The following is a 14,930-nucleotide window of genomic DNA, read 5'->3' as shown; positions in this document are numbered from 1 at the left end:
GGAGAGATGCCATTTCTGTTACATACTTATGCATCTCTTCTAGAATATCAGCTTCCTCAAGGGAAGCCATCCTGTTTACCACAGCATCCCCAGTACCTAGTGCCAGGTACTGTAAACACACAGTTAAGTATTGGTCGCTAGTTGAACAAATAAATAAGTGCTAACTGTACTGGGGCTTAGGAAATTATGTCAGAAACTGATCCAGTCTTTTGAGCTATGGTTGGCAAAATTACAGTAGTAAAACCAGAGTAAAGTCAATCTCCCTCCTTCTTTCCCTGTGCTGGCAAGAAAAATCCACTCAAATCTAGCACATTCTGTACTTGGAACTTGAATAAGTATACCGGATCTGAGACCTTCAAAAATAAGGGCAGGATAGTACACTGCTTTTAATATGGAGTTTGCTCAAACTCAACAGCTTTTAATGTACTGATGCCAAGATACTAAAAAGTTTTTGAAAACACTCTCTTCCCAACACGTCAGCCATGAATAATTTTTTTCCTGGTGTACTTTATCTTGGTTTTCCACCAATATTTTTAAACATCTTCTTGACATTATCTATTTATTAAAACAAACAAACAAAAACGGCCAGGGAAGGGGAAAGTGTAATGTTCTGATGGAATTGCACTTGGTTCGTTTTACCCTCCACTACTTAATTAAAAATAACTTTTCACTTCTCACAGAGTCACAGAGTGGGAAGTACCTCTTCAAAACCTCCCATCTGTTTTATATTACAATTAAAAGTCTGATTGGCTGGCAAGCCTACCACTCTATAACTGGATAAATCAGGCAGGAAATCACATGGTTATAAAATGAACTAAAAGATTTTAACAAAATAATAGCTTACTGACTATAAAGCAACACTGGTTTTATGCAGATAACTAAGAGACCAAAGCTATTCACAACTGTTGTGTAAAATAAGTATAGTTAATATTCCCTAAGCGTCATGACTACTTTTTTAACATTCTTTCAATTTAACACTTACGGAGATTTTCTAAGCACCATGCTAGACACAGGAGCTGTAAATAGCAATCCCTACGCTTCAAAACATGAAGTCTAGTGGGAAGGTTTTATGGAGGCACCAGGATAATCAGGAAATGATTCACAGACCTGTGCCTTGAAGGCTGAGTAGGATTCTAACAGGTAGGGAGACAAAGATAAGCAGCCATGAGGAGAGGCACGGAGATAGAAGCATGTACATATATGTTCCTGAAAGATCCAAGTCACCAGGTCCAGATTAGGAAGTGAAGAAGGAGAAGTCTTATTATTTAGGCAACAGACAACTCTGGAAGGTCTTTGAACAGGAGAGATGTGATCAAATCTGTGTGTTTTTTATAAGTTTCTTTACACTCACATATAAGCAGTTGTATTTCCTCTCAGCAGTTATACTTCACACTGTAAATTAATAAATTAGCGTTCTGGTTTCATGCGTCAGTCTCACACACTTGATATAGGCATTCTAGTGAGAGGTAAACTCATTTTTGGTGGGTTAATCCATCAGATTTCTAAGGCTAAAGGTAAAATCTAGATGGTGACAAATTCACCGAGGTGATATAATACTGCACAAACCTGACTGGGTGACCAGTTGGCTTTGCCCAGGTGACACCCTGATGTCACAGAACAATTTCTTCATATTTCTGTAGAATGGAGATCAGAGTGATTAGTGCAATCATCTAAATAAAAGATGAAGGAATGGAATTAGAGCTGTGCCTGTATGTGGGCTGAGATTTTACAACAGATTTCAATGTGCAGGGTGAGGGAGAGGCACGAGATTTCACAGTGGGTGACCAAAGGGAAAATAACACCACTAAGAGATAGAACAAAGAAGGGGCAGGTCCAAGTTGGGAAAAAGAGAACATACTACATTTAAGGTACTGACAGAAGAGTCATATGGAAAGAGTCATATCTAAAGGCAGTTGAAAATATGGCTCTAAATGAGGCTCAAGTATTTCCATTTCTTGAGTAAAGACGTCAAGCTGTGTTAAGATAAAATCACCTGTAAAGGGAGCTCTAAAGGAGAAAAATGGTCTACGAACAGAATGTTGGGTTAAGTCCTTAAAGGTTCAATCAATGCCACAAAATACAAAACCAAGGTGAAATGAGCAATGCCATGTCAGCTTGTACACAGATGTTTTATTTTGGATGTTAACAGTCAACATTGTATGCAAGATTCTCTTACAATGGAAAGCTTTCCCATACATCAAAAAACTCAATTTAGTCAGGGTAATTGCTGTATTAATGCGAAAACCTTACAACAGAATGTGATATTATATATGTGTAGTCAGTTTCCATGCAAGTATGGCTGCTACATGTATGTCTGGCATTTTTATAACATACTGAAAGAAATTCAAAGGAACACAACAGTATAAAAGGTGAGTTAAGATGCCTGACATGTTTAAGATTAAGAAATCTTCTTGCAAAAAGCAACAAAGCAGTTAACTAGAGGATTCAACCAATACCAACCCAAATATGTACTCTGTCCAAAAAGCCCAAGCTGATTTGCAATATATTACATGTGGGATAATTTAATGCTCAAGAAAAATTATGCTTTAAAAAAATATAGCTCTTCCAAGATATTATACGTTGGTAATTGGAGACTATGTTCATCCAAACCAGCTAAGGGCTACATTTAAAAAAAAAAAAAGGAACCATTATGTGCTATTCAAGATAACTGAAATTGAAATGATCCAGTATGATTTTGCTACAATCATTGGTTTTACAAAGTGAAATTTCTGTGAGAAGTTCACTAATTAGGAAGCAATCAACATACTTAACAAACATGCTAAGAAGACTCAAATTGGTTCATCTGTTTGTGTCAACAAGGCATAATCTTAGTACCACACATTTTCTTCACTTCTCACTACATATAATATGCAAAAATGAGCAAGTAGATTTAAATAGCTTAAAACCCTTTTAGGTCTACTGTTCAAAAGCTAGGCATTAAAATAGTATTTCCATTTCTATCAACATAAAAACATCAGAGAATCTTAAGCTGTTTTTGTTTTAAGGCATAGCATTTTAGTATTTGCAAGAATTTGCCTGGTAATGGTTGATTCCATTAAGTTAACTTGAGAACTTGCCATCATTTGCTTTTTATCTTTTCACACAGTGCAAGTGGTGGTCGCTCTTTCCTTCTCTCATAGCAGCAAGCCGATTCTGCTATCTTCTATAGCAGCATACTTCAGGAGTGGAGAGGGAGAGAGTGTGTCAATTACAAATAATTAAAACTACAGTGTACAATTCTATTTACCTGTCAGTGTTTAAGTTGACAGCACACCATTATATGTCTCAAAAAAAATTACATAAAATCTCTACACAAAAGCAAATAAAGACATTCTTTCAAGAAGAAATAAAATAAGTGCAAACACCTAAAACAGGCAACTGAAGCAACTGTTGTAACCTGTAGAGAAACACAAAACATTTATAAAAGGACATATATTTTTATAAATAAAAGATAATGTTCTCTACTTCTGAAACACTGAGTAAATATAATAAACGTCTAAGTGCAGACTGTTTTTAGGGACCAAAGTACCATATTATTTTTTAAACAAAATGCAAAAATTTCAAACACATATACAAATCACCAGATTAATTTATATGACCCCCCCATATAATTTAAAAAGAAAATATTAAATTATTATTTAGTACATTTTTAGAACTACTTTATATAACCAACATGATTTAAAGGACATAGTGCAATATTTAGGTAGATGTGACATACAGTATAGATATTGTATTCTTTGCAGCTATAACTTACTATTGTTTCATACTTAAAAGTCAAAATTGTTCTTTACTATGTTAGCTTGTAATAACAGGAAACAACATTGGCTTCTAGACACCCTGTATAGGTATAAATATCTACATTTAAGCTTTAAAAATGAAAATAAATTATAAAAACAGACTTCTTTCCAATTTACAAAGTTTTCCTGCTCCTACATACTGTACAATACATTCAACAAAACTCTCAGCTCTTCTGAGATTTATGAAGAAAATACTGACTCTTCACTAATACGGAAAAAACCATTTTGCAATGCCTTTTGTTTTTAGTACTATGCTCAAATAAATACATTTAACACTGTAGTTAATTTTACTGTTTTTTGAAAAATACCAAAAATTAGTAGTGCAACTTTCTTTCTTTTAAATTCCTTTCCACTGTGTTTCTTTGTAAATGGTAGCCTAAGTAAATCAGCAGATAGGCAAAAGTACTTCATAAAACCATGAGTGCTTTCTATACAGAGACTAGTTTCAGAAACCATACATACTCATAAAACCTATCTATAACAAAACTGCAGCATCAGGAGAGTAGCAACATATATCTTCTGAAGAAAATATGTGAGAATTTACTTTTAGAATATCCAGGAATATTCTAATATGATTTCCCCATCTTGTTCTTTAAAAACAATTTTTAAAAATCTTATGTCTTAAAAAATAAACTATGAAATTGTCTACCCCTTACCTAGCTTTCTGCTTGCCCAATATGAAAAAGGATGCAAACCGTTTTAGGGCTGTATTAAAACTTTAAAAACAGTTAATCAACAAAAAAATTTCATTGCAACCTAATTTGGTATAGAATCTAATAAGGGAGTGGGGCATTTCATCAGTTTTAATAACAATCACAGTATGAGAGCTCTTGAGGTACTGCCTGTAGTTGTATAAGTACTCAAATATCTTCTTGCTTGTTCCGTCATGATAAGTTGGTCTTCCGTCTTCCCATAAACCACTGTTTCCCACTCACAAGACTAGGAAGGAAATATTAATAGTGATGTGAAAATTACTAAGATAACTATCCATTCTACTTCACAATTACACTTTTAAAAAATCAATTAATTGATTGGATATCTGATAAGTAATTATTGTAAAAAACGTTTTTGATAACAGCATTGTGATTCTTTTTAAATAATGATGTTTCAAAAATACATACTAAAGTATTTATGATCAATTTTTTTAAGTCAATTTTTTAGCTATCTATAGGACTGTGGAGGCAGTTTAAAATTTCTGTTCCCACAACTGCCCCTCAAATCAAATCAGTCTAAACATGGAAAGAAATGTCAGTCTTTACTGCTTCAAAGTTTTGCAAAAGATTTAAAGAGAGAATGCAATGTCAAAAAATGAACCAAGAATGCTTTACGTCTTGCAAATTAGGAAATATATCATAACACAAAGTCAAGTTTACGTTTGTTTCATTTGTTTTCTTCCCTTATTATAGAGTAAAGGTTACTACTCTATAGGTATGACCTGCTATGTAATAAATTTTCCTGAAAAGTTCTGTGTTTAACACTGGTAAATGGGATCATTTTAAATGGATTCAGAGAATGTGTTACATGGCTCTATGAAGAGCAGTGGCTCAAGAAAGAGAGGAGGTGGCCACATCTGATTGCCAAAGATGTTTTCAAGGAATGCTTGAATGTCAGGAAGGCTAGCTCTGCAGTCATTGCAGCGTATAGAAGAAAACTTCCTCCTCAATGACCTCTCAAATTCTCTGGGTTGAATTCTTAAGATAACAAAGTAAAAATTTCTCCAGCCTTCATTTGCAGTTACTAATGGCTGCATAGCATCAGAAAAAAGGATTCTGTTTTACAACTTTGAGCCAGAAAGTTCACTGGAAACCATTATATCGATACCAACAAAATCAAGTTTGAAACTGCTTCCAACCACTTACCCTTTAAAAGTAGCAATTAGGACTACAATTATTTATTACAGAAGAAGAGGTGCCAGAAGTAGATTTAGATATTTTTAGTTTAAAAATGAAACAGTGCTTAAGAAATCACCAGAAGAGTCTCTGGCTACCATTCCAATTGTTTCGTTTGTATGTGCCCTGATGAGTGAGTCTCTCAAAAACCCAAATCTAGTTTGAGTGACAAAACAATGGTGAATGTCTAGTTATTATTATAGTCAATTTTGAATTTAAAAGAAAAAGTATAATTTGTGATCAGTAGGTCCAAAGTGATAATTGAATGAACAACAACAAAAGTCACTGAAAGAAATTTATAAATTCATACCTGAAGATTCTTTTCCAATGTGACAACTTTGGAAGTGTTAGGGTTTGGTTTCTTTTTATTAAGTGTATATGTTTTGTTGGTTGAATTTATATCTTGTTTTTCAGGAGTCAAGTTGCACCTATTGTCATGTATTTCCAATAATGGTATCATTAATAAAGATGTTGTAAATATATTTTCTGACTAAGAGAAAAAAGAAAGAGGAAAATAAAATAACTAATTCAAAAATGGAGACAAATAGAGGGACTACTGAGTAAGTGGTAGTGGAAGCCCTGTTCATTTCCCTCCAAGAGAGCTTCTGGCTCTGATGAAATTTCTAGTAATGCAGTAAAATTAAATACTTAAGAAATGAACCAAAGATACTGAAATTTAAAGCTTTGAGAACTACCATTTTTTGACATCATACATAAGAGAGCTAACTCCTCTCAAAACCAAACAAATATAAAAAGCAAGGAAGTAAATGAGATATTCTCTACAGTTAATTGTTTCTCTCTGAATTAGGCAGAATACTACTAAAGGAAACCCTCTAAGAAGCTCTAATGAATTAGCCACACAATGAGTAAAAACACAAGAACCACTAGGACTTAAAGCAACCATCTTAATATAAGAAAAATTCTTTACAAACCTGCATGTCTGAAAGGTCTTCAGTTACTAGTTGAGTGGCTGGTTCTTCTTTTTCCCAATTATCTAAGACTAGTGATTTTCTGACCTTCTTTACAGAAGCAGTATGCTAGAATGGATAATTTACAACAGGAACATTATGGTCAAGTCACTTGAACATGGTAAGACTTTTATTAACAACAATACTAAAAGATCACCTCTTGTTTGCAGCTTTTGTAAGCTGGTTCATCTTCCTCTTTGAGGAATATGTCTGTTCCAGTTTCTTCTTTTAAAACTTCCCGAATATCTTCTTCCAAGAAGGCAAGTGGCTGTGACTAAATTATTTTTAAAAGGGTTTTTAAAAAGCCTTTTATAGCAATTCCTTTTTCTCCCCATATATAGAAACCCATCTTTTATACTTTTTCATTATTGGCATAATTTTCTCCCAGTCCCTATAGATACATACACAGATGAAAAAGATGTGATCACTGCTCTCAAATAGCTATGGCAAAAATAATATTGCAAAATATTATTGGCAAAAATAATATTGCACATTGCAAGCACTGAATGAAGTGTGCCACTTTCTTCACGCTAGAGCACTAAACAAAAGTCTTCCTTTTGGGGAACATATTACAGCTCCTGCTTCAATCAGGATCCTCAAAATTAAACAGAAAAGTGATTATTTCCCCAAGTATTTTTATATAAAAATAGGAAACATAGAATGAATTGGGACTACAGTAGCTCTCCTTCTTCTATTTTTATTGTACTTATTGTATAGTGTGTAATTACTAGTTTACATGTTTCTCTTACTACTAAATATGTGAGCTATTTGAGAGCAGTGATCACATCTTTTTCATCTGTGTATACATCTCTGCACACCTAGCCTTAAACTTAGAGCTGAGACACAGTGCTCAAGAAGTGTGTGCATGTGCATGTGTGTCTGTGTGTGTCTATGTGTGTACTGGAGTGTGGGAAGGCAGGATACAAAAAAAAAGTGAATGTGGGCTGAATGATGAAATAGTCTCAAAATATTATTCATCTATCTGTTTAAAAAAAAAAAGGTAATCAAAGCGCCACTAAACAAAAGAACAAACTGGCAGCATGTAATGACCAGCAGCTTGTGTTCCCAGTCAACAAAGTTAGGGAGAATAGCATTCATATATAAATGAGATTGCACAGCACTTACAAAAACTTTAAAAATGGAAAAAGAATTTTTTTAAAGTGCTCTCATCTACAGCCTGAGACATGCAGGAATTATGTCAGTATTTCTGTGTGTTGCTCCAAGTGGTCTTGTTTTAAGGATTACATTTCACAAAGAATATAGATAAGGTGTTCTTAAAAAGAAACCTAGAATCTATTTTTCCTCTGTAAGAATACAAGTGTCCTAAGATGTGGTGCATATGTACAATGGAATAATACTCAAGCCATAAAAAGGAAGGAAATAGTACCATTTGCAGCAACATGGATGGACTTAGAGATTATCACACTAAGTAAAGTGGAGATTATCATACTAAGTAAAGTAAGTCAGACAAAGACAAATACCACATGATATCACTTATATGTGGAATCTAAAATAGACACAAATGAACTTATCTATGAATCAGAGGCAGACTCACAGACATAGATAACAGATTTGTGGTTGCCAAGGGGGAAGAGGGGTGGGGGAGGGAAGGATTAGGAGTTTGGGGTTAGCAGATGCAAACTATTATATATAGAATGGATAAATAACAAGGTCCTACGGTATAGCACACGGAACTGTATTCAATATCCTGTGATAAACCATAATGGAAAAGAATATGAAAAAGAAAGTATATATATATATATGTGTGTGTAACTGAATCACTTAGCCGTATAGCAGAAATTAACACAACACTGTAAATCAACTATACTTCAGTTTAAAAATAAAAAAAGAAAGAATACAAGTGTCCTAGAAAGCCAACCTCTAAGAAGTGCCTTTGACCCACTGTAAGATACACAAGAAAGCTGAGTGGTTAGCACATAGTAGGTGCTCAGTAAATAACTGGAGGAGGAGGAGCAGAAGGAATGAAAAGTCAGCTTGCTACAAATGAGCCTACAGATACTTTAGAAATTTTAATTACAAAATCAATACTTTCTTTTTATCTTAAATTGCTGATGAAAATGACCTGTTTTGGCAATGGATAAATTCTTCCGAAACATGAACAAACTGACAGGGACTTAGATACCTGAAACTTAATTTCTTATGCACTATTATTAAAATGATAATTTTTATTCAACGTATATGTTGACCAAATGACCCTGAGGCACTGTCAGAATTTTTCAACTGTCTTCAAATTATTGCTTATTTGTCAAATTCCCAATTAGGCTACACACCCTTCTGAAGGCAGGAAGCATACCTGACATGTTTAACATTACATCCCCAAAAGCCTAGCCCAGCGCCTGGCACGTATTAGGCACTCAATCAATATTTATCAAATTAATGATAAGTTTTTTAAATGAATAACAAAATGCTGAAACAGATTAGTTAAATCAATTAGGTAATTCCATACAATGGACTAATACAAAAACATTAAAAATTATGGGATAAATATATACAATTTATTAAATTTAAAAAGGTTACAAAAGAGTACATAGTGTGATCCCACTTTTATTATGTGTATATGCATAAAAACTAAAAAGTTTAGAGAACTCTAAAGAGAATATAATTGTTCATAGTAGCATATGGAACTAAGTGACAAAAAGACTTGATCAATCCTACTATGTACCCTCTAAAACAGTATTTCAAAAAAAAAGGAAAGGACTAGGAGATTTGAGTGTGAGACATGCTCTTTGGTAGAAAATTGATTAAATCAAGGAAACTAGAATTTATTAATTGATTTACTCAAAATATGACTAAAAATAGAAGATAACTAAAGTACCCTAGAAGTGACCAATATTTTAAAAATCATATTTTATTTCTAATGTGCCTAATTTGTCAGAAATCTTTATCTGCCTAGAATCAGAATGCCCATGGTTCACCTAAGGTACTTCAAAATTATCTGTGTGCTAACACAGGTAACACTTCCCACCTCCATTCATGTACTACTATTGTTACCACTATTATTAAAATAATAATAGCAGCAACTAAGCACATACTACTTGAAACTTAGTACCAGCCCCTTTATTTCTATTATCTATCTTCACAAATAACCTGCTGGGGTGTTTTATGATATCCACTGAATAGAAGAGGAAACTGAGCCTTAAAGAGGTATCATAATCAATCAGTTTCATAAATATTATTAGGAAAGTGCTTATGTATATCAAAATATTAAAATTATTTTATTCTACTGTAGGTAACTGCTACTGAAACTACTAAAAGGTGGGTTTTAGTATTAAGAAATGAGTTCTACTGAAACTTGACTTGCCTTCTCTAGATGATATAAAGAAAGTCTGAATTCAAAAGAAGCCAAGCAAAGGTTTACTTACAAGGAAGAAGATTAACACAAATTCAAACTTACAAATCGAGATAACATTTTTTTTAATCCAGTTCACTGAACATCTTTTTTAAAATGTTAAAAATCAAGGATAAAAAATCAAAATTTGCGTCTTATTAAAATTAGGAAAATTCTTAAAAATAAAAGGAGTATACATACCACAATTTTAAGAGGTCCATATTTTTTCTCCTGAGCAGCAAGCGCATTCTTAAAAGGAGTAGGAGTTCTTGGTGTGGTACCCAATATAGATCTTCTAATAGTAGGTGTTCTAAACCTATCCAATCATTTAGATATTTGTATTACAGTCAAAATTTGATTTCATATGAGTTAAGGAAGGCAAAGCCACAATAAAAGCACACACTAAGTTTTCTTGTATATACACGTGCTTTATTTAAACATTCCAAGACTTTTAAAGTGTGCCTGCCTATTCTTATTCCAATCAATCATCTTAAAATAGAAAAAAGACTAATGCAGAAATAAGTACTAAAAATGTTGTTTGCTCAAGATCAAAGTTTTATACTACATTTAGCTGGTTTTCAGTCTCCTAGGGATAAAACATAAGGTTATGATTTTTTTTAATTCTAAATCCCATATGCACAGGGATTATGATATATGTATAAATGGACAAAAAGCTAATCTGCTCTTGAAATTGTGCTTCCCATTTTCTCTAACATAATTATTTAATATGTACTTACCCTACATTTTCCTTTTGATCTTTGGGGGTTGTTTCCTTATGAAGAGGAGTTGTAATGAGAACTTTCTGCCCACAAATAGGGGTTGATGTGAATGAAGGGTTTTCTATATTAATTTGTTCATTTCCAGGACACGTGTTGAAAAACTAAAAAAGGAAGAGAGTTTAAAGACAATTTCTAAAATGTCAAAATCCTACACAAATATCAAACTGATAAGATTTTCAAATTATTTCTCCATTCCTTTTAGGAAAGGATTATCAATAATACATTTACATTCCACTCCATAAAAATTAAGCTCCAAGGGGGCAGGCATTTTTGTTTTGTTCATCACTGCCTCCCCAGAACAGTGTTTAAGACGTAACAGGTATTCAAAAAACAGCCGCTTAACAAATACTCAAAAGTAACAAAACGCAATAAAAAAATTTCCAAACAGTGCATCTTATCAAACAGGAATCTATAGAAACCATAAATAGCTGCTGTGTTAAATGGAAGCTTTGTACAACAGTATAACTGAAAAAAAATGTTTTATGATTTTATTAATGAATGATCTTAAGTGTTCCTTTCTATAAGAATATTTAGAACTCAGAATATAATAACAGTGCTTTGCTAAGAAGAAGTACAGCTGTCTGGCAAATTTGCCTATTTAGAACACAGCTCAGAACCTTTGAGCAGCCAAAATCGGTATCATAGAGCCTGTTTTCCAAATGATACAATTTACTCATTGGATCTTAACTTACATACAATTGTAAAATACTACTTTATTTCTGTAGTCAACAGAGTAGAAGCAATGGTAAGAAAAAGTGGAAATTGCCAGGGACTTTCCTGGTGGTCCAGTGGTAAAGAATCTGCCTTCCAATGCAGGGGACACGGGTTCGATCGCTGGTCGGGGAAATGCCGCGGGGCAGCTAAGCCCATGCACCAAAACTACTGAGCTCTTGTGCCTCAACTAGAGAGGCCGCGTGCCGCAAATTACAGAGCCCAAGTGCTCTGGAGCCCGCGCGTCACAAGTAGAGAGAGAAAACCTGCACGCCACAACTAGAGAGAAGCCCGCACGCTGCAAGGAAAGAAGATCCCGCATGCTGCAACTAAGACCTGACGCAGCCAAAAATAATAATAATAATAAAAAATAAATTTTAAAAAAAAGTGGAAATCGCTTTAAGGCTGCTTATAACTGGAATGAATTCTATAATAGCTCTATCACTTCTGATGCCCATAAATCATAGGATAAAATCCAAGTTCTTTGCTATGGGATATACGATCTTTATAGTCATGCCTCACCTTCTCAGCCATTTTCTACCTTAGAATTTACTGTTCAATGAAAATTGCAGGTACGCAAAACTCCAAAAATAGAAAATTGCTAGTCTGCTCAACCCTGGTTCACCTTCCTCAGGATACTCTGTAACTCTTGGGGTGGGGTGGGGGGATACACTACCTGCATTGTAGCCTATGTAAATAGCATCCCCTGAAGCAGAGGGGGTGCCATTTTCAGAGAAAACAGTGGCTGTGTGCTTACTACCAGATCCTCATCTTCCCAGCATCAAAAACATACCTCCAATAATATCCCAACATCCTCCAAGTTTATTTGGCCATTAAACTTCCTTCTTCTCCTATAAGACTTTTTAACCTCTGTCAAGACACTTCAAGCAAACACCAGCTTCATCTCTTTCTTAATAACTGACCTTGGACAAATTGCCTAACTTCTGAATTTCATTCTACCTACCTCCAAGGTTTTCTTAAAGAGCATTAACTAAGATACTGTAAGAAAAATGTTTAGCACACAGCCTGGAACATGTTCATTAAGAAAGATAGTATTGAATGCTCAGAGTGGCGCCAGAGTTTTGAACGGCGCTTTTGGGAGTGGAGGGCCGATCCTCTGCGTGGTCGCCTGGATTGCAGTTCGCCATGACCGTCCCCGCCCTTGAGGAGCTGGACTCCTTCAAGTACAGTGACCTGCACAACTTGGCCAAGAGTCTGGGCCTCCGGGCTAACCTGAGGGCAGACAAGTTGTTAAGAGCCTTAAAAGCCCACCTTAAAAATGAAGCAAGGAAAGAAAATGAGAATCAGGATGAAATTCAAACTTCTGCATCTTCTTGTGATGAGATTGAGGTACAGCTCAGCAGCCAGGAACAAGCTGAGAGGGAGCCAGTTGGCCATGTCACCAAAACAAGGAGAAGGCACAGGACTGTCCGCAGGAGCCCTGACTCCCAGCAGGATCATTCAGAGATAAAAGTATGTGATCCTACTGAATTCCAGAATCAAGAAAAGCATGAAAACCAGGCTCTCAGAACTGCTGTAGAAGCTCCTTCTCTACCAAACAAGAGTCAAGATGAGAATGCAGTGCCCTCAGGAAAAAGTGGAATAAATGGTGATGAAGGTCCAAAGATACCTTCAGAAAGAAAGAAGTCTCTCTACACAGATGGGTTTTCCAAACGTGGAAAAAATAAAAGAACTGCAAGCACTACTCCAAATTTTAAGAAGCTTCATGAGGCTCGTTTTAAGGAAATGGAGTCCATTGATCAATATGTTGAGAGAAAAAAGAAACATTTTGAAGAACACAATTCATTTAACGAACTGAAGAAGCACCCCGGCACTAAGGGAGTGGCGGCAACTCCAGTTCCTCCCCGAGAAAGACTCCCTGTGGCTTGTACCCCCGCCAGCCAACGGGGCTCACAAGGCCGGCCCCACGCAGGCCGTAGCACCTTGTGTGTGAAGAGGCTGGCCAAGCGCTCCGCGCTCTCAGCAACTAAGATGAATGTCAGGTTTTCAGCTGCTACTAAAGATAATGAGCATAAGCGTTCACTGACCAAGACTCCAGCCAGAAAGTCTCCACATGTGAGCACATCTGGGAGTACCCCAAAAGGCCAGGCTGTGCTCGGGACACACAAGTTAAAGATCACAAGGGCTGAATCTGCTGCTGTTATTACCCCGTTCAATTTGACAACTGAGGCAGCGCAGACTCCGATCTCACATAGAAAACCAGTGTTTGATCTCAAAGCAAGTTTGTCTCGTCCCCTCAACTATGAGCCACACAAAGGAAAACTGAAACCATGGGGACAATCTAAAGAAAACAGTTCTCTGAATGAACATATCAACAGAGTTAGCTTACACAAGAAAAGTTATAAACAACCTCATCTCCAGACCAGGGAGGAGCAACGGAAGAAACATGAGCAAGAACGAAAGGAGAAGAAAGCAAAGGTTCTGGGAGTGCGAAGGGGCCTCATTATGGCTGAACATTCATAATTTAATATCCTGTAAATATTCCTTTTCTCTGAACCCTCTTTTGTAAATATTTTTGTACTGTCCTCTCACTTTAGCCAAAAGACCTTTTTCTGCTCTTAACTTTGTTCATATATATGTAGTGTCTGTGGCTTCTTCACATGTTTTACCCCTGAGAAGACATTACTACCTTTAAAGCTCTCAAATTCTTTTGAAATAGTTTTTACCTAAGCCCCTGTACAACTAACTCAGTTTTCTAAAAAGACCCATCCTATAGATTCTTGACCTAGATTTTTAAGGTCAAGTTCCCTCTGCTGGCTCTAATAACAGAACTTCAGTCCTCTTCTAGGCAAAAGCACTTACCTGATGGTAGCTAATTATACTACAGACTTTAGTAGAAATTGAACAATAACAAGTTATGAATAGGGTAAGCTGTGAAAGGCCACCTCTTCATCCTCTAGAGAACCTAGTAGTCTTACCGAACTGTGGGCCATATGGGTTTGTAAGGCATCAATATTTTATCTATGCGAAATGTTTCATTTAAGCTTCTGTGTACCTTTTTCAGATCACTTCATGTAATTGTCAATTACATATCTTTTTTTTTTTTTCCTCAATGTATTAAAAATAAAACTCTACAGCTCATTCTAGCCTGGCTTATTTAGAAATATACAGGGTCATAGTGAAATTTGAGGATTGCTGCTTTAAGGATTACTATGCTCTGTCAAACTTATACATCTTACTCAATTTATGGAAAAGACTAGAGTTGCTTAATATCATATCCATGTCTGTTGCACCCGAATGGAGCTTCTGAGTTTTGTACTGCTTAAAATTTTCATAAATAAAATTTTTTCTCATGAAAAAAAAAAAAAAGAAAGATAGTATTATAAAATAAAAGGTACAGTTTGCCTTGATATAAATATCTGCTCCCCAGGGATATAACTACAGGAGAAAGCAGATAGTTCCTGACATCCCTAAAC

At 35.3% G+C, this 14,930-nt stretch overlaps 1 protein-coding gene and 1 pseudogene across 6 annotated transcripts in view; one reads left to right on the top strand and one right to left on the bottom strand.

Moving 5' to 3' along the window:
- Positions 1-2,110: 2,110 nt before the first annotated feature.
- The window catches only part of MYBL1 (MYB proto-oncogene like 1), a 36,004-nt gene continuing 23,184 nt past the window's right edge, over positions 2,111-14,930 (bottom strand). For 2 of the 5 annotated variants that reach the window (XM_082363424.1, XM_082363425.1), the window contains 6 exons: positions 10,741-10,883; positions 10,205-10,319; positions 6,812-6,928; positions 6,619-6,723; positions 5,997-6,176; positions 2,111-4,736 (listed from right to left, as the gene is read on the bottom strand). In XM_082363424.1, the coding sequence (XP_082219550.1) occupies positions 4,611-4,736; positions 5,997-6,176; positions 6,619-6,723; positions 6,812-6,928; positions 10,205-10,319; positions 10,741-10,883 (786 nt within the window). In that variant the 3' untranslated portion in view covers positions 2,111-4,610. The remainder of the gene's footprint in view (positions 4,737-5,996; positions 6,177-6,618; positions 6,724-6,811; positions 6,929-10,204; positions 10,320-10,740; positions 10,884-14,930) is intronic. The other 3 variants (XM_082363427.1, XM_082363428.1, XM_082363426.1) reach the window with 3 other exon arrangements.
- On the top strand, positions 12,561-14,595 carry LOC309614740 (nucleolar and spindle-associated protein 1 pseudogene; annotated as a pseudogene). The gene has a single exon. The product of its transcript is annotated as a nucleolar and spindle-associated protein 1 pseudogene (transcript).

Source organism: Balaenoptera borealis, assembly GCF_965194805.1.
Source record: "Balaenoptera borealis genome assembly, chromosome: 17".
Classification (NCBI taxonomy): domain Eukaryota; kingdom Metazoa; phylum Chordata; class Mammalia; order Artiodactyla; family Balaenopteridae; genus Balaenoptera; species Balaenoptera borealis.
This window is presented reverse-complemented; position numbering and strand designations above follow the sequence as displayed.